The sequence below is a fragment of the Pogoniulus pusillus genome, chromosome Z (genome assembly GCF_015220805.1).
Source record: "Pogoniulus pusillus isolate bPogPus1 chromosome Z, bPogPus1.pri, whole genome shotgun sequence".
Classification (NCBI taxonomy): domain Eukaryota; kingdom Metazoa; phylum Chordata; class Aves; order Piciformes; family Lybiidae; genus Pogoniulus; species Pogoniulus pusillus.
In genome coordinates this window covers 52,398,500-52,417,704 of record NC_087309.1, presented here as the reverse complement: position 1 = coordinate 52,417,704, position 19,205 = coordinate 52,398,500, and the positions used below count along the sequence as shown (strand labels likewise).

Genomic DNA, 19,205 nt, shown 5'->3' with positions numbered 1-19,205 from the left:
TGTTTTTCAGAACAAGATTCAAACGCGAAGAGAGACAGTAGAAGCGCAGGTCACGTTAAAATCTCAGCGGTCGAAACTAGCGCTACCAAAGAAAAGCTCCAGAGAAGCAGAGAGCGCAAATGAAGCGCACACGGGTACCGGGCAACACAGAAGAGCATGCAAGGGCAGAGTGAGAAAGACTGCGTGGAAGTGAAGCAGGAGACACGAGCTGCCTGCCACACGAGTGGTGGTGACAGAACGCTTTGTGAACAAGTCCTCTAACAGTTTGCCTGTGACCATGGTGGTGGGGGGATTTCACCCGAGGAGTCACACCACGAAGCCTCTGCGGAGCAGTACAGCCGCAGACCGGCAGCGAGGAGACAGGAGAGTCACGGCAGCGCTGAATTGGCAGAAGAACGGTCACAGACACAACGAGCAGGTCTGCGCTGCACGACAAGATAAAGAAACGGTAATTTTCTAGAGAGGGGGAGGACGAAGGCCCCCAGGTCGCAGACGGATCTGCCCGTGGCGGTGAGCGCCGCCGTCAAGGCTGCAAGGTGCCGCAGCGAGGGAGCAAACGATGAAGCAGCACGGCAGGGCAAAGGGGACTGATGACTCGCACACCGACCTCAGCAAGCAAGCGGCGCCGACACCCTCTCCCTACGCCCCTCCCCGCCTCTCCAGCATGCCCCGCCCTTCTCTGCGGAAGCTCCTCTGTGCTTGTGCAGGGCGCCCCCTGCCGGCCCGGAGGGCGGCGCATGCGCAGTCCAGTGCGCCGTGCCTTCGCTTCGGGCGCCATCTCGCTCGGCTCCGCGTGCTGTGCTCGGTCCTGGGCCTCGGCCGCAGCTTTTGTTCTTTTTCTCGCTCCGGTGTCTCCGCACATACCCCGGGAAGGTACAAGAGGAGGCTGCGTGGGGCGGGCCGGAGGAGGCTGTTACGTGGCCGAGGGTTGTGGGTCAGTGGGCGGCGGCGGTGGTTCGGGTCAGGGGAGATAAGGCGAATACGGGCCGGGGCTGAGGGGAGCCTCGTCACGCCTCAGCGGTGTTGCGCGCCAGCAGGTCCCTTTCTGCCCCTCTGTCGGAGCTGGGCTGCCCTCTGGGAAGTGATACGGTAAGGGGTAGCTGCGGACCCCCTGGCAGCCTTCTGCCATGCTGCCGAGTCCTCCATCGCTCGCTTCCTGGCCTGCGTTCCGCGGGCGCTCTTTTTGTCTCCGCAGATGAAAGAAACAATCATGAACCAGGAAAAGCTCGCCAAACTGCAGGCTCAAGTGCGCATCGGTGGCAAGGTAGGAGTCGCCTCCCCACTCTGCCTCCGGGAGGAAGTGTCCCTGCACGCACACCAGGCCTAGCACGGGGTGGGGCGCATCCCTAAGTCCTGTCAGGTTGGCTTGGCTGGCCTCAGAAGGCGTGCTTCTGCAGGGATCTCCAGAGTTGGTTCCGTGCAAGCAGCAATAATCGAATCTCAAGCCTTTTCTCTTGTTAGTTTGTAGCAAACGTGTTACAGCAGGCTTGCACCCCGCTGTTGTTGTGTGTGCTGTTTGAGAAAACGTGAAGGATTTGAAATGAGTAGACCTTACATCAAGTGAGCTCGGAGATAGTTTTCTTAACTGATTACTATAAAGTTACAGTCCAGACTCTTGTCAGAAATTTTCAGAATGCCCGTGGCTGTTTTACTGTCTTTAAGGACAAAATTGGAATTCTGTACTTGTAACAGTCTTGTATTTTAGGTGGACGTGCTGAGAAGGCTGTTTTTCCCTGTGATATTTGAATATATGTAGCTGTATGATTGATTACTTAGTATCTGAAAATAGATATGTTTAGTAGACACATATGGTAACAAACATTTTACTTACAGTGCCATTTTTAAGGCAATAATGAGATTTTTTTTTTAAATGCCTGAGGAAGTGTATACACAGTATTTTAGAATACAAAGTATTCAACAGTGCTTTAGCTTGGCAGAAATTCTAGGGATGTTCATTCCTGTGGTTTTTTTTTTTTCCATTTAGATGGAGATTTAGAATGGTTAATGTACTAATTATCTTGGTGTTTTTGTGTGTTTTTTGTGTGAATTGCTGATTAAGTGGAGAACTGCTGTACTGATGATTGTACGTGTGTTACAAGTGTGTGTTTATTGACTATGAGAGGCTTTTAATATTTGTTATATTACAGCTTTTTAATCAATAGAGATCTGTCAGAGACATTAACCAAAGCTTAGAATATGCTGCTGGTGTTCAGTTTTAATATTGGCCTATGAAATGCTTTTCATGCCTGAACATTTGTCTTATTATGATTATTTGTTTTATTACCGAGATTCCTAATGGCATTGTCACCATGGAAATTAAGAAGGGTGTGGAGAAGGCAAAGGGGGAAGAGTTAATTCTTGTGATAATAGGTTGCATGTTGCCTTTGCTACAAGGCTGCAGGTCCTAAAAATAAGCTAAATATGATGTTTAGGTGGAGGGCTACTTTATGTGAAATTTGATGTTTTTATGTTGATTATATCTAAGACTTAATATTGTAGCTCTCACTTGAAATCTTGGAGGAGTGGCAGAGGAGTCTGCAGTATTCCATTGGTCGCCTGCTGTACCCACTGCCTTATTATAGAGGTGGAGCAGTGCGAACAGCATGTCCTTGCATGATCAGGATAGAATTTGTTTGGGGAAAAAATTTAGTCATTAGAAACTTAAATCTGTTGAGATGAAATCAGCAACTATTCATTTAAATTAATTCAGTTTGTCTGAAGTTTGACACCTGTTTAGTGTGGGTAAAAAGGAGATACATGTTCCTGCGTAGCCTTTTATCCAAGGCATAATTTTGTAAAATGTGTTGAGAAAAGTTGTTTGTCCAAAGAGATTTAGTGTGCTTTACTGTGGCTCAATTCCTGTGTATCCAAGGTAGTAAAATAAAACTGTTTCTGTTATTTTACTAGTTTTCAAATTGCTTCTGTGTGCTAACTTGACAGTAGCAGGAAGTGAATATCAAGCTTTCTAGACAAACAACTAAAATTTTGAGCTATGGTCTTCCAAGTGTTTTAAGTGAATTGTCATTGACATTCTTCGGTGTAACTGGATTACTTGAGAGATATAAATGTCCATCCAGTTTGTTAACTTCTGTCAGTTAACTCAAAGTTGGAGCTATTCATACTGCCACAGGCAGCAACACATTGTCTTACTGATAACATGTGGCAAATGGGCAACTGGAGTAGGATTTAGCTTAATCCTTGGTAGTTAGTGTGTAAAAAAAGGAGCCTTAATAATATATGTGTGTTAAATTTTACCAAAACCTTATAAATGTGGAAAGAAGCATAGAATGGTACTTTCTGCTTTTCTGTAAGTATAAATATCTTATAATATGGGTCAGATATTTCCCTGGAGAAATCTGGAGCTCTGAGCATGTAGGAGGAACTTAACCTCTACATGTTTTGCTCTCTGAACGGGTGGCCTGCAATACTATGTTTAAGTATTGATGTAGAACACATTTATAAAATATTTTTTGAAAATAAATGTTCTTCAGATAGTTAATTCCAGATGGCAGTTGTCTCTTTGGAATGCAGAAACGGGAGTGTTTGTTTTCTCATAGTAATTTTTTAAGTATGTGTGTCCTATGACTTTATGACCTCTGACTGTTAGCAAAATCTGGCTACAATATAAAAGTACTTAAGGTTGAGAAGTTTCCTGACTCTACTTAATCTTCAGTTTTATGTCTACAATAACAGACATGGGTAAATTTGCATATTTTATTTTCTGAGATGGTCCAGAATCACTTTAAGAGTTGTGGATTAAATGTTCTCTGTTGTATTGCTTTCTGAGCCATGCCACTTCTCGAACACGTAAAGCTTCCCTTATAGCAAAGGACAGATGGCTACAGCACAGCTGGAGGGGTGAGATTGTGTGCACTGTAACACAAAAGTACAATGATTTGTAGATAGCTGTGGAGTAGTTATACAGCTCTTGGGATTATGGTTTGTGAAGACTACTGCAATGGTTTGTTTTTTTTTTCAAGGGCACTGCCCGCAGGAAGAAGAAGGTTGTCCACAGAACAGCTACAGCAGATGACAAGAAACTTCAGTTTTCATTGAAGAAGCTTGGAGTCAACAATATTTCTGGAATTGAAGAGGTAATTGCTTCAAAAGAAAATATAGTTTTCTATATAGAAATTAAAAAATGTATCTAAATCAATTTCCTGGTATGTAACATCCTGTACTTGTCTGTAAATTATAAGTAGGCCTTTACTGAGCTTTAAAAACTTTAGTTTTCTGTGAAATTGAAAAATCTGTGTGAACTGTTTCATACAGTAGATTTTTTTCCCTTGCAGGTGAACATGTTTACTAACCAAGGGACAGTCATTCACTTCAATAACCCTAAAGTTCAAGCATCTCTGGCTGCTAACACTTTCACTATCACTGGTCATGCTGAGACAAAGCAGCTGACAGAAATGCTTCCTAGCATCTTAAACCAACTTGGAGCTGACAGTTTGACCAGTCTGAGGAGACTGGCAGAAGCCCTTCCTAAGCAACGTAAGTTGAAACATGAGTGCTTTTTATGCTGGCAGCTGCCATGAGGGTTATTTGTATAGCAGCAGTGAAATTCAGTGCACTTGTGCATATTTTAAGATGCTCATAAATATTTGGAACTCTTAGGTCTTATTTATAGCTCAGATGCAGTGATGAGTATAACCAAATGAAGCAGAGGCACCTGTTACCATTTATTGCAGCTGGTATAAGACTGGAAAGCTGAAGCCAGACTTGATTTTTGTGGTAGTTACTCCTTAGTGTGGCTGCTGTATTTTGACATAGTTTGTCATTAAAGCTAAGTAGAGTAACTCTGGAAGAGTTAGTTTTTTTAAAAAATAAAGTATCCAAACACTTGTTTGGATACTTTGAATGGAAAACTGAATAATGGAGAAAGGAATTTGAGGACAGCCACCTTGCAGCTTAATGCTTCAAATATGATGAAGCTGTTTCTTTGCATGGTTTTTTTTTGATGGTGAGGAGGAAGTTGCACAGTATTTGTAAGGAAATATGTATTTTTTTATTTTTATAGAACTGAGTGTAGTGAATAGGATTGGCATGAGTGTTAAGCTAGATACAGAAACTTCCACCTTTAAGCTAGTAGAAGAACGTAAATGATTATTTTCCCGAAAAGTAGAGGAGGAACATATGTGGTATTTGGAAAAGGTGCTGCCACTAGAGGGGGAGAACTAGGAGTGAATTACAGGCTTTTTGACAATGGGAATACTCCTCTTGTCCTGCATGTACGATTTTCCTGCTTCCTAGATACAGAGAGTATTGGAGAAACATATTTGTGTCCAGTTTTTAGCAGTTCTGAACTTCAGTGTTACTTTTTTTTGTGTGCTTCTTGTGCTTTACTGCCAGCAAGACATCCTTTATTTCCATTACTGAAGTTGGTGATACTTCCCTCTAGTCAATTTATGACTGAATAAAATCTTGATAGAAGTAGTCTTCAGGAGGTAGAGTGAATGCCTTTTTTTTGCCCATGGAGCTCAGGTCCTTCCTAGTGTCACCCATTGGCTTCTCTGTGGTAGTAGTATGGCTTGATATGTCAAAAAATGGAAAAAAGGGGAGGGGGAAGAAAAGAAAAAAAATAAAAATGGGAGGATTTAAAATTGTTATCTTTGGTGATTATATTCTGGACAAGATAGATAAATTGTGCAGTTTTAATATTAGAGAAGCTTGTTTAAGGTGTTAGCTTTGTATGACATAATAAATGGCTATTCCTTTCTGCTTTGGGTGAATGCCAAAGCAGTTGCACAAAACCTTCCATCCAGCATTGTCTGCTGTATTTGTAAGCCTTATATTGGGGAGTGAAGTGTCTGTGATGATTGCATTTTCAAGTGCTGAAGTAAACTTAGTCTGGTCTTGGGGATGAGAGAGAATGGAAGCAGTTTAGGACAAAGTAACATGGTTTACTTCTAAAATGCATTCAACACTAGTAATACACTCTAACAGCTTTCTGCTGTTAAATAACAGAATGGGGTAGCAGTGACCTTGTCCCAAGGTGTTTTTTTTTTTTTTTAGAGCAAAGTTTGTGCTTTCTTCAGTTTTGGTTCTCTAGAAATCAGTGTACAAGTCTAGTATGAATCCATCTTTTTCCTCGTGTTTTTCTTGAACTACAAAGGATTAATTAGGATAAAACACAGGTGACAGTATAAGATGGCTGATAGTACAACTGAAAATAGCCGTAAATAAAAGTAGTAGCACAGACACTTAGAGACCTGAGATACATATTAACATTATACTGCTCCAGTTTGTCAGGTGATCGTTGATTTGCTGCAGTGGATGTGGTTAAGTCTCACTCACTCTGCCTAATACAGTAAGAATGTTTAAGAAGTTACTGAGGTAGCAGAGATTTGGACTAGAACACATGGTTAGTTTAACCACCTAAGTGTAAAAGTGTGCATCCAGTTCCATATTTCTATGAATTTTCCAGGGAGCAGTATCTTTTGAGTATCTCTAGTCGTGCCTGCCCAGGTAGACTTCATTTTCCTTGAAGGCCTAGCATCATAACATTCTTTCTTTTCATTAAAACTTGACAATATTAAATATTCGACCCCTGAGAAATGCGAAGTAGTCAATAAACTAAGCTGCTTTTAAAGCAAATTGGTAAAAACAGTCTCTGTACTTGTAACTGAAAGTTATCAATGTGCAAGGCACTCTCTGCACCTACATACAAGTTGGTGACTAGTAAGCTGGCTTAGCATGCATATTCTCACTGAGCTATTTGAGCATTGTCTGTAAATGAAGGGAATGTGAGCTTCCTAGTTTGGGCAAAGATTCTTACTCAGTAGGAGAACTGCATAAAGCATAGCAGTTTAGCTCAGAATCCTTGATAATGCTTTCTAAAAGTACTAAGTAGCTAATAAAGATGTCTATGGTGAGCTTGACTGGTGCTTTTGAACTGCTTGCCTTTTGCAGCTGTGGATGGAAAAGCACCACTTGCTACTGGTGAGGATGATGATGATGAAGTTCCAGGTAAGAAAATGCATGCAGTGGAGGAAAAGGAAGTGCATTTTGCTGAGAGATAACATACAGCATGATTGGGACAGAGATGATAAGGGTTTGGGCTAGTCACTTGCTATCACAGATTTTTTTGAAGGCAGATGATTTTATTGTTTTCAAACACCATGATAGACTTGCTTGTTTGAGCTAGCATTTTTGTCCTGTGTAGAACTAATATCTGTGGCTAAGATAATTATTTGGTATCAAGGAGAAGGGTGGGAAGAAATACCTTAGTATTACTTTTCCCGATTGTGGGTATAGTGAAGTGCTCACAGAATTGTGTTTTATAATGAGCTGTCCAAAGCTGACTTGGTTGGGCAAGGAGAATGAACTGTGAGGCTCTTAACTTACAGCTTGTAAAATACAGACCAAATAACTTATTTTGTGTTGCAAACGTTTGATATAAAGTAGAACTTTGAAAAAAAACCCAAAACTATGCAAAGTGGAAATATGTTAAACTTTAATTTCAACATTCTTTTTCTAGATCTGGTTGAAAACTTTGATGAAGCTTCAAAGAATGAGGCAAACTGAACTAAGTGTCACTTTCAGAATAAAGTTTAAACTTGAAAAAGCTACTTGGAGCTGCTATTTTCTATTGTGACTGCTTTGATTTTGTTCTTATTTCCTTCTGAGATCTCAAGATCCATGATATTTGGAAACTCCTTGAAGCTGCAGCTTGTTAGTTACTGCTTGTACACAATACTATTTTTGTGGCCTGATAGAACAAACCTATGCTTTGAAATAAGTTGGATTGCTAACAAATGTCTGCCTAGGCACATTTCTTCAGTAACTAATATGCAAGCAAAACCTCATCTTTAATGAACTTTGACATACAATAAATATATAAGATAAACTTTGTGGTGTGGCTTCTTTTCAGGAAAGCAGGGAAGAAATGACCACAAATATTAATAACGCTGAAAGGTCTTGCGTTCCTGCTGTGTCCTTTGGCTGTCAAAAAAACAAACTCTTTTAAAATTTTTGTTCCCTGCATAATGTAGCATTTTGTACTTAATTGGTGAATTCCCATTGTTTGCAGGTCAGGACTACGTATGCTCTTAAGTTTGTAAGCTAATGATTTTAAAAAAATTGATTGGTACTCTAGAAATAATTATTGGTTGATCATTATAAAATGGGTAATTTGAGAGAGAATTTTACTTGGTCTTGAAAAATTCTAAGATCTTGGCATCTTGGGAGAACTGGGTAATAATGTTACCTTATCTGCAGAAGTGTTTAATATGTATTTCCAGGGTGCAACTGATTTAATGAGTTAAATAATACTTTCCTAGTATTTTAATTTTACTTACCTGAAAATGTCCATTATGTGGGGGAAGGAATATAGGAAGGGTAACAAGCCTTCATTGAATTCATAATGGCTTTTAATTAAGTTTGTTTTTAGCATCTTCAGATCTATTAACAAATAATTATATTTGGGTGTTTCAGGCATACATGATGTTACTGCATTTATATGTTCCAGAGGAAAAAGAGCACTCAATTCTTTTTAGACACAAGGAAGACTTAAATTCCACTCTGATCTGGAGATTCCAGGGGTGGTGGCTGAACTTCATGTTTGTGAGTCTTTGATGTTTGTGATAGATTCTTTCTATAACAGAAGCTAAGTTAGAAGAGCACCCCACTATCAGCCTTCTAAGATTGTCTTTAGAACAAACACTTCTTGATGCGGAAGTTTGTCCTGATGCGTGCATGATAAAATTGGTAAATTTGGCATCACACTAAAGTTCTCTTTGTGCCTGGAAAAGGTGGGGCAGTGTCTGACCTGCCAAGTGTGTGTGTGTTTGTGGTGTAACTCATTGCTGTTGGGAAACAGTGGAAGAACTTGTTCACACCTTGTAACTACGATGGTTTGAGGTAAGACAGCAGTATGATGAGAACATGACATGACTAAAGTCTGGTGCAAGAATTAAAGAGTAACAGTTTACTTGTCTCATTTTGCAAGTACTTCATCAGTAAATTACTCTTAGCATTAATTTAAAATGTGCATTCATTGAATTGTGGCAGCAAGGTGGAAAACAACTGCAAATCTGAGTTTTGAAGTTAAAATGGTGACTTTAAGCTAGTTGCCCTTTAAAAGGTAAATCCCAAATTCTACAGATTTGTTTACCATTTGCTGCTACTCCTGTGATCTGGTAAGTCAAATGTGCTGGGTGTTTTGTGAGAAACCAATAAATGCATTGCTCATTCTGTGATTCAGATACCATCAGAAAGACATCCTTTAAACCATTGTAGCTCTTGTAAAGTATTTCATACTGTTTTCTGGCTCATGAAGTGGCTTACTCTCTTGTTCAGGTCATCTGCAGAGTGTTAACAGACATGCTTAGTGCTTAAAATATACTTGCTAGAACAGTATATTTTGAAATGCAAAATAATGTTAACCTGATGGTAAACTGCCATGTGACATGTCTCTGGAAATAGACTCACAGTCAGGAAATACCAGCATATCTTTGCATCCCCAAACTGAGAATCAAGATATGATCAAAATGTGGTCGTTATCATAGCAGAGTCTTAAGAGGAAGTGTGTTTATTGGAAGTTTATAGCAGTCTTGACATCTGACACTTAAATGCTTGGTCCTTGACTCAAAGCTGTGATTATTTTTTCTTAGTGAGGAGTTTGGTTATGCTTTTCCTTATCTGTTATTAACTACTAGAAACTGAAAACAGGAGTGTTGATGCTTCTTGTTAGCTTGAATGTCTATCTAACCGTATTGTAGTCACACCATTTTGGATTCACATCTGTAGTCTTGCTCAAGGAAAATGGCTTTGTATCTCCATTTCAGATATATTGGGCAACAAAGAAACAAAAACAGATGCCTACATTTCTAATGTTTGTTTGAGTATTTTGTTTTTAATAAGAAAAGCTAAGGAAATGTTACTCCATCACATCAAGCTTTGGAACAGCTGAACTCCAATGCAGTAGTGACTGCCAGTAGGTTTTGTTTTTTTTTTTCATTACTTTTGCCACAGATATTTAGAAATATCTTTGTAATTGTTAATGATATGCTTCAAGGACTTTGCCCTGGTTTAAAATTATTTTCTATTTTGAAAAAAAGCATTGTGGAAAATGGTGAAGTTTTGTATTTTACTAAGCTAGGGTGATGCATGTATTAAAATTAAAAGTTCTCTATTATTGTTTTAAGGTAACTGTTTTTAAAGCTCTATAAGACAGATTTATTTAAGTCGTATGATATTGAGGTCTCTTAGGAAATACTCCTAGTGAGAACTTAGCATAATTAGTGCATATTTAATTTATGTGACTGAGGAGGATCACTTGTTCATTTAAAGTATTCACAGCTTAGTATCTCAAATACCAAATTGATTCTTCTTATCCTACTATGTTGATTTGCTGGGGAGGCAGGCAAAACTAATGTAGTTCCCACTGGCTTCTGGGAAATTTTGTGCTAATAATGTGTTTTGTAGGTGGGGCATTATTTAGATGTTTCTCTTCCCAAAGGATGTAGTGTGGTACAGATAAAGTAAGAAAGGACGTTTTTAAATGAAGAGAATAGCTTGTATTTGTTGTAAGAGGCAGGAGAAGAATTAAGAGACTGCAGTGAGGACAGTAGCTAGGGAAAAAAGCTTGTGTGTGAAGGTTAGAGGTGTTAGGATGCAAGTTTATTTTTCAAAGAAGGTGGGAGGGAGTGATTGAGAAGCCAGAACATAGACCCTGACTGATCATCCTGTTTAGGAAAATTAATTCAAAACAAGTCAAACAAGTAAGGAGACTAGAAAGTTAATATTCAGCATAGATGGGTAAGCCTTCAGGGAAGTCTTTGTTGAATTCAGGTCACTGGATTACAGCTCCAAATGACCAGGAAACTGGTGGTATATGTAAAGGGAGATTTTTTAAGCTAGTTTTTTTCAAATACAAGTAGTCAACATGATTTGGGCTTGCATATATATAATGTAGCCCCTGTTTTTCCTACACTCTTACTCCTTTTCAGGTCTCTAGCTTTGGATACATCCAGCAGTTTGTGCTAGTTGCCAAAGGTATTTTACACCAGATGTGATAGTTCAAAGGACCTAATCTGTAATGGAGGTTGGACTCTGGAAGGATACCATTTTTAGAGGGAAGGAGGTGGCAGTGCAGGTGAGCAAAGTTTACATAGCTAAGTTGAACAGTCTATAGCACAGGACACTATCATGATTAGTTTGAAAGTTCAACTAGGTAACTTTAAAGATGGATAAAAAGTAGATAAATCTAGAAGTTCTTAAAATCAGAACTAGAACTATTTCTGTGTATTCAAATCAATGTTAGGCTGTAGTCTCTTGGTGTTGTAAGCTACTTGCAGTCTCAGTGTGTAAGACTCATTGGCCTGTTAATATTCTGCCTTCATTTCATGCATGGCTTGTTGTTAGAGAATAATGTTACTGAACAGAAGGAAGACAGCTTATGAAATACTGCTACCCCACTGTCTGGCTATAATCTGCGGGGGGTTGGTAAGAAATAGATTTAACAGATGCAATTTATGTGTTGCCTTTACAGTGCAGTGAGGCTATCATGGGAATGAGAAGACCATTCTAATAACACTTGAGTGGTGCAGGGATTAATAATACTTTTATAGATAAATTACAGCCCAGCTTTTGCATTACTAATTAATCCAAACAAATAATGGGTCAATTAGTGCTATAATGGTATAAGTATTAATTATTTCTGTAGCATATTATCTACTATGTAGGTGGATAGCAGAGTTCTACATGGTCTTAACTTCTGTTCAGATCCTGAGCTGGTGGAAGATAAGTTTAATCACACAACATGGTGCTTTTGTGTTTGCAAAAAAAAAAAAAAAAAAAAAAAAAAAGGCATTCTAGTACAAAATCAGGATTATTATGATGCCTTTCAGCTCTTGAACAACCTGAGAGAGAGACAGAATATGCAGGTACCTACTTCTCCTTATTTAGGTTACTCAAGTATCACAAGTGTTTTTACCTTCATGAGGGGCCATCTAATAGATTTAGCTCTGCATATTTCTCACCTATGTGATAGATGAGTGCTGCCAAACCTCCAAAGAGGACTTTTTTCCTGCTATTTCTTCTATATTTCTACTTGCAGTCTCTCTAAAGCTGCTTGCACTGTGTAGAATCACTACATTTAATATTACTATTCCAAACAGTTGTTCAGCATAAAGGTGATTGCCCAGGGAGGTGCTTGAGGCTCCATTCCTAGAGGTGTCTAAGGCCAGTTGCCAGTAGCAAACAAGTGCAGTACTTTCTCACAAAGACAGGGGCTCAGTGTGCTCTACCAGATATTCCACTATGAAAATAATGGTGGAAGGACCTGCTGCATTTGAAATTATTCTGCCTTTCTGTTGAATAGTGTTTTAGTGTTTTGGGATTGGCTTTTTTTTTTGTTTGGGCTTTTTGTTTGCTGGGCCTTTTTTTTTTTTTTAGTGCTGGAAAAATTTACATGTAGGCTTTGGCTTACTCTCCCAGTTTTCAGGAAACACCTGGAGTCTTAACCTTCTCTGATTGAAGACCTCTGCTCTCTATAGAGCTGTACCTGAGTTAATGTATAATGCATTTTTGCCAGAATCTAAGAAATTTAAGCCATATACATGTGAGCAGTCTTCTGCTTCATAACCAACAATAAGTTGTCAAGTGTTTACACCTACTTATTATCACTGTATTTAAAATTATGTGGTAAGATTAAACAAGATTTGAAGGTCTTTGAAGTTGTGATGGTTTGGGTTTTATCTGGCCCCGCTTCTGCCCCCCACTTTGGAAATCACCCAGACTAGACTCAGCTGGTTCTGGAAGTAGAAGCTTATATTTACAGCTTAGCAGAATATACAAGCAGATATTTACAGTATATACAGTTATGTACAGAAATATACAAGGTAAAAGGTAATACAGAAACACAACTCCCCTCCCAGAAACCTGAGTCCGCAGGAGGGGCTCTCCACTGCCCTTTCACCTTCCCCCTACGCCTCTTAACTTTACCCCAGTCCCAAGGAAGAATGGAGGTTTGGCAAGGGGGTTAGAAAGCAAAGTGGGTTAGTCAGAGAAACAGAGGGTGAGGTTAGAGATGCAGCTCGGAGCTCCCCAGCAGAAGTAGTGCCTTACCTATGTTTTGATTCTTGTTCTTACACATCTCAACAAGCCTGTGAGGGAAGTAGACATTGTTTTCATTTCACAGCCTGTAATCCTTCTCACCAAAACATTCTAGCTTGCTTCAAACTGGCACAGAAGTACCTACTGTAACAGGAGGAAATCTGAGTTTAAGATACAGCTCCATGGATTGTGTCTAGTACTGCTATGCTTTCCTGTTACTTCCAGCAGGCACGCTGGGTAGTTGCAGAAGTAACTGAGTGTGGCTTGAGGGTCAGATTTTCTCTTAGCAGCAGCATTTTGTTGGCTGCTGTTTTGAAATTAATTCCTATTAACTATGCACAAGTAAGACTGTTGCCACCTTTAAAGACCTGAGATACAGCTGGGCTTCTGGCATGCACTTTTAACTTGTGAGTGTGCTGAACAAAGATAACGTGAAGATTGTTGTAAAAAAGTCTGTGCTAGATCTGTGACATTAGTGTTTGTCACAGATACCTGTGGTGTTACACACCTGTTGAGTGTAACTGGCAGAGTAGAATGGTGTTGGTAATGCATGTGGTGATTAAAATATTCCTTGTCTTTTTGAACTGCTGCTAGTCCCTTTAGAGGTAACATCAAACTGGTAATGCCTTATTAGAGCCACTTACATGAGCAACATGGCTGTGATACATAGCAGACTTGAGTGGGTAGGAACCATTTTTACAATATTTATTATGTTCAACTACATTTTAAGGTCTTCTGCATTTGTACTGACCTCTGACACTGTTTGATGTCACCTGTATGTGCTGGTTAACTCACATTTCAGTTGGTTATAGTTGGGTGGATTCATCTGCTCCCACTAGGCATGACTCTGATGAAAATACAGGGTGAGAGGCAGCTTCTGCCTAGAAGCTCCTTGTCCTGTAAAGTTATTGTGAACATTTGTGTTTTGTATGATTTATACCTAAACCTAAGTGAAAATTTTGAACAGTTATGTCAGGCCTATTGATGTGAAGCATCTGTTACAAGTTTTTGCACCTGGTTGATGTCAAAACTGGCAGACTTAATATGAAAATGCGTTTATCTTCCTTCTGGCTGCTTTGCACCACTTAGCGTTAGGCATCAGGAGGTGGTGCAGTTCTTCCTGGTTTTGAGAAGCTCCTAAACAGCATGAAACCAGCCTAGCTAGCTCATGCTGCTGAGATTTGCCTTTAGCTTATGCTGGGGGCAGTGTTTGGATAAACAATCTCCATGTGCATCTGCAGCATTTCATGCTCCACTAATTCCTACCCAGTGGTGATGATCTTTAAGATATATTTTTATGTGTGTGTGTTTTTTTTACTCTTTGTAGAAACTGGAGTAGCCTACAGGTCTTGGGATTCACCAAGTCATCTTCTTCCACCAGCATACAAAATTCAGACTTGCTTATATGTGACCTTGTGCATGCATACACCGGTGTCAAGGCTGAGGCTGACCTCTATCAGGAACTGTAGAGTAGATGGGCTGTCATTCTGCTTTAGCATGTCAGCCTCTCACATTTGTGGAGTAGACCCTCCCCTCCTCATATTTTTAGCATTGCCGTATTTTAACTGCACATTGAATATTAAGTGCTAACATTTGTTTCAAAACCTGGATTACATTTTTTTTTTCATTTTTCGATGATGTCCCATCTTGTTAGCTGTCTAGTTTCATCAGGAAGTACTGTGTGTTTGACAAACGGTGTCAGCAGGCAGTAAGTTAAATTCCAGTGGACATACCGCAGATGCAGAGCGAAACAGGTTTTCTGATGCAATTTGAGAAGCAACTCTGTTTTGAGTCCTCTCAGGTTACAACAGTTGACATTATCTAGATGTAGCCCAATGGCTTCAAATGCAGGGTGCAGGGATTTTTGAGATGTAACTGGCAATGGCTTATTTTTCAGCCATGCTAGGAGCCTGGCTAAGTGCTGGCACATCGAATTTGCCTGCAGATCGCACATCATCCAGTGTCTTCTTAACTGGCAATAATACAGATACGTTGAGTCAATCTGTTGGGTGTTCTGAAGTACTTGAGAGTGATCAGTTTACTGGAACTTGTATGTAAATGGTACTGTCCCATAAGCTGTATTTTCTGCTTATGAAATAGAAGTGCTGATGTGCAACAAAAATTGGAGGGCTATGAAAAGGTTGTCATGTGGTGGAATTTGCCATGTTTTGATGTCAGTGCTAAAAAAAAGACACATGCAATCAGCTTACGTGATAAATCAGAATTGTATTCCTCACAGTGCAGGTCAGGGTTGTTCTTCTTTTTTTTTTTTAATTCCCCAGAGGATTTGCTTAGATTTCTTCTTGCAGGAGAAGGACGAGCTGTACAGTGCAGTCATAAAGCTGTAATCCACCTTGTTGCTGTGCCCAGTTTACGTCTCCCTTTCTGTTGGGCTCTGCAACCTTCCCTTCTGATTTCTGCATGCATGGCTGGCTTCATCACTGCTCATCCACTGAAGACTGACTGACATGCGTTACAGTCCTGTATGCCTGAAGAGCTGCTAGCTTACTTTGGTGACAAATCACCCTCAACAGAAAGATCTATTCAGACGTCATTCCTAGGACTAACTCGTAACAACATCTTTGATCTTCAAAGTTCCAAGTGACTGGATTTCTAATTCATCCAGTTACACATTCATTGCCAGACAGCACAGTGTACTTCCTGAAAGCATTATGTGCTGCACAGCAGGAGGTGCATGCAAGCGGAACTGCTATAACAATACTAATGATGACTGTTCTAGTAACGGACTGTGTCTGCACTCCAGTGATTTATACTCTCGTTGTAAAGGAAAAGCCTGGTCCACAATGATCAGAAAAAACTCTGTTGAAATGCCTCTAACAATCAGCTTCCTAGGGAAAAAACACAGAACAGACTTTTAGTCTGTTATCCCAGTAAATAAAGTATTTTTTCTTTTTTTTTCCTACCCTTTCATAAGAATATGGAGTTCCATCTGGTTCATGATAGGGATTAGCTCTAGCTGTGTATGTGAAGTGCTTATGTGGAATGTTACCTAGAATTATAATAAACTACCATGGTTGCTCTACTTAATGACAATTTTTATTCCAACTACTGTTAAAAAACTACCGTGGTGGGGGGAAAAAAAGGCAAAAAATAGTACTCTTGGCCTTAGTGTACAGCTGTCTTTTCAGGTCATGAGTGGCATCACCAGAGTTTAAAGAAGTGAGTTTCAGAATTGCTTGAAAGTTACTGTTAGAATGTAGGGCCAAGGCACAGTAAAATAGCTTTAGAAATCCAAAGTGTGGTTGCATGTCATGAGTGGAATATTGTCTGTGTTCTTTCTCAGCCAAGTAACAATAAGGTTCAGTGGCTGATTTCCATCTCCTTGGAGTTAGAGTATTTTTTTCTGCAGGATACCACTGGGATAGCAACAGATGAATTACTGAAAAAAAGGTGCTATGGGGGCAGTCTTGCATTGTAGACCTGAGACAGAATTTCCTTCTGGTGCCACAGTGAGGATGTGTGATCACCTTGCATTAATCTTGGAAAAGGTGGCAAGTAGAGGTTCTATCTGTGATCCCATGGCTCCCTTCATGGCATGAGAAAGTGTAAGATACTGGTTTTGGTAGTTGGTTTTTTTTGTTTGGGTTTTTTTACCCTATACAAAGATTGAACCCAGAGGAGGCTGAAGGGAGGTGAGACTTTACCCTGGGAAGGTCTGGCAGGAGCTTGCTATTTTTTGTAACTTCACAGTATCATCAGGGCTGGAAGAGACCTCACAGATCATCAAGTCCAACCCTTTACCACAGAGCTCAAGGCTAGACCATGGCACCAAGTGCCACGTCCAATCTTGCCTTGAACACCTCCAGGGACGGCGACTCCACCACCTCCCCGGGCAGCCCATTCCAGTGTCCAATGACTCTCTCAGTGAAGAACTTTCTCCTCACCTCCAGCCTAAATCTCCCCTGGCGCAGCCTGAGGCTGTGTCCTCTTGTTCTGGTGCTGGCCACCTGAGAGAAGAGAGCAACCTCCTCCTGGCCACAACCACCCCTCAGGTAGTTGTAGACAGCAATAAGGTCTCCCCCGAGCCTCCTCTTCTCCAGGCTAACCAATCCCAGCTCCCTCAGCCTCTCCTCGTAGGGCTGTGCTCGAGGCCTCTCCCCAGCCTCGTCGTCCTTCTCTGGACACGCTCAAGCATCTCAATGTCCTTCCTAAACTGGGGGGCCCAGAACTGAACACAATACTCGAGGTGTGGTCTAACCAGTGCAGAGTACAGGGGCAGAATGACCTCCCTGCTCCTGCTGACCACACCATTCCTGATGCAGGCCAGGATGCCATTGGCTCTCTTGGCCACCTGGGCACACTGCTGGCTCATGTTCAGGCGGGTATCAATCAGCACACCCAGATCCCTCTCTGTCTGGCTGCTCTCCAGCCACTCCGACCCCAGCCTGTATCTCTGCATGGGGTTGTGGCCAAAGTGCAGCACCCTGCACTTGGAGCTATTGAATGCCATCCCATTGGAGTCTCAGAAATACAAGTGGGGAGTTCAAAGTACAATACAGATGAACAAAGAAGGCAACAGAGTGGAACTAGTACCAACCCCAAGGGAAACCAGAAGAGACAGGGAAGAGTGTTACAAAGTGATCATCAAGTTTACATGGAAATAGTAATGCTAGCATTGTACATAATTGACTCTTCACTTGACTGAATTCTGTCTGGGCCAAAATGTATAGATTTAAAGTAATATTTCTGTCACCTAACAGAGGGGACATCCAGGTTGTTTTAGGGATCCTTGGCCAAGTGATGACAGCATGAAGTTGTAGTTACAATTAAAGCTTTATTAACAAGATGTTAGTATAGCACAGAATCCATTATTATAGTAGTACAGGATTTTTACAAGCAGAATCAGTGTATACAGTTTTTAAGTAACAATACAAAATTTGTACTAGAACTTAAAATTTCTAATTACTTGAATTGTCTGCAGATTGGGTAGAATCTTAATAGATGGCTTGCTGTGTCAATGTAACAATAATAATCTGGAGTTAAAAATAGTATCTAAAACCCCATCAAAACTATTTACCCACTCAGTCCTCAGAGGAAGAAGATAACAGTGGAGGTGTCCCAGGCCATTGGACAGTCCTGGTTTCACTGTCAAGCTGGTCCAAGTTCTCATTGTCAGCTGCTTGGTTCTACACATGATGTTATGCTTCCCTGTTCAGTATTGGAGTCATCAAGAAAACATGGTGAACCAAGTGCCCAGGACCTTCCAGACTGGCAAGAGAGAGTAACTGGCCAGTTACCCCAGGAACTTGTGGCTGGTAGGAAGAAGAAGAATAAATTGGTTTGGTGTATGTACTTGGTGCATGGGGCCTGATAATGTGGGGAGTTGGAACAAAGATGTGACCCACTTGGTGCCAGAGAATGGCTGTTTGCCTTACAAAGTGGTGTTACCTAAACCACCTTATGAGGTGTCAAGAGCAGGGGTTACTTGGTTATAGTCCTTTAAGAGTGCTTTACAAACAGCACCTTAATTTAATATTAACAATCTGTGGTTATTCAGTGTCTTCATTGGTTCAATTTCTCTCTCGTTGCCTGTGAGAAAGCAGACTTTCTTTGAGCAGTTACAAAGTAGATGTGTAAAATACTGTGTTCTCCGTGGTAGAAACACACTGAAAGTTACTGCCCTCTATAGAGGGAGCTGCTTGCTTCTTCAGCTTTCATGTCCCTCCCTATCAGAAAGGTAAAGCCTCTTTGCCTCTCTGTCCAGCTGTGAATAAAGGCTAGTTCTAACACAAGCCATACCTACTGCAGTGCAGACTGACATTTGTCCCTTGTGTATCCTTCTATTTGACTTTGCGGAGCACTCTGTCCTATTTATGCAAATGAGTGGGGCCAAGACTTTGTGCACCTCTGAAGCATTTGGCTGCTGCTACTGCTGCATGGAGCAGTGGTAGTTACTGTGCTGTATGAGGCAGAGCTCAGGACACCTGTGATCACATGCTACACACTAAAACCGCCAGAGGTTTAGTTAACCAGAAAAAGTGACTTAGAATCATAGAATCAACCAGGCTGGAAGAGACCTCCAAGATCATCCATTCCAACCTGTCCCCCAGCCAGTCAACTAAACCATGGCACTAAGTGCCTCATCCAGTGTTTTCTTGAACACCTCCAGGGACGGTGCCTCCACC

General features: G+C 40.7%; 1 protein-coding gene across 2 annotated transcripts; it reads left to right on the top strand.

Annotated features, from left to right (window-relative positions):
• The first annotated feature begins 725 nt into the window (after nt 1-725).
• BTF3 (basic transcription factor 3) lies at nt 726-7,849 on the top strand. Of its 2 annotated transcripts, none has more exons than XM_064176835.1 (6): nt 726-873; nt 1,196-1,264; nt 3,981-4,094; nt 4,293-4,494; nt 6,913-6,969; nt 7,481-7,849. In XM_064176835.1, the coding sequence occupies exons 2-6, from the start codon at nt 1,196-1,198 to the stop codon at nt 7,525-7,527; spliced, it is 489 nt and encodes a 162-aa protein (XP_064032905.1). In that variant the 5' UTR covers nt 726-873; the 3' UTR covers nt 7,528-7,849. The 2 variants fall into 2 exon arrangements, with proteins under 2 accessions (XP_064032905.1, XP_064032904.1); XM_064176834.1 differs by lacking the exon at nt 726-873 and adding an exon at nt 984-1,089.
• Nucleotides 7,850-19,205: the final 11,356 nt, after the last annotated feature.

What these genes read in the sequence shown, in the direction of transcription:
- BTF3 (XM_064176835.1), top strand. Translation starts at nt 1,196, where the DNA reads ATGAAAGAAACAATCATGAACCAGGAAAAGCTCGCCAAACTGCAGGCT. An exon ending in AAGTGCGCATCGGTGGCAAG is followed by an intron (nt 1,265 to 3,980) that starts GTAGGAGTCGCC and finishes TTTTTTTTCAAG; the next exon opens with GGCACTGCCCGCAGGAAGAA. An exon ending in TGATGATGATGAAGTTCCAG is followed by an intron (nt 6,970 to 7,480) that starts GTAAGAAAATGC and finishes TTCTTTTTCTAG; the next exon opens with ATCTGGTTGAAAACTTTGAT.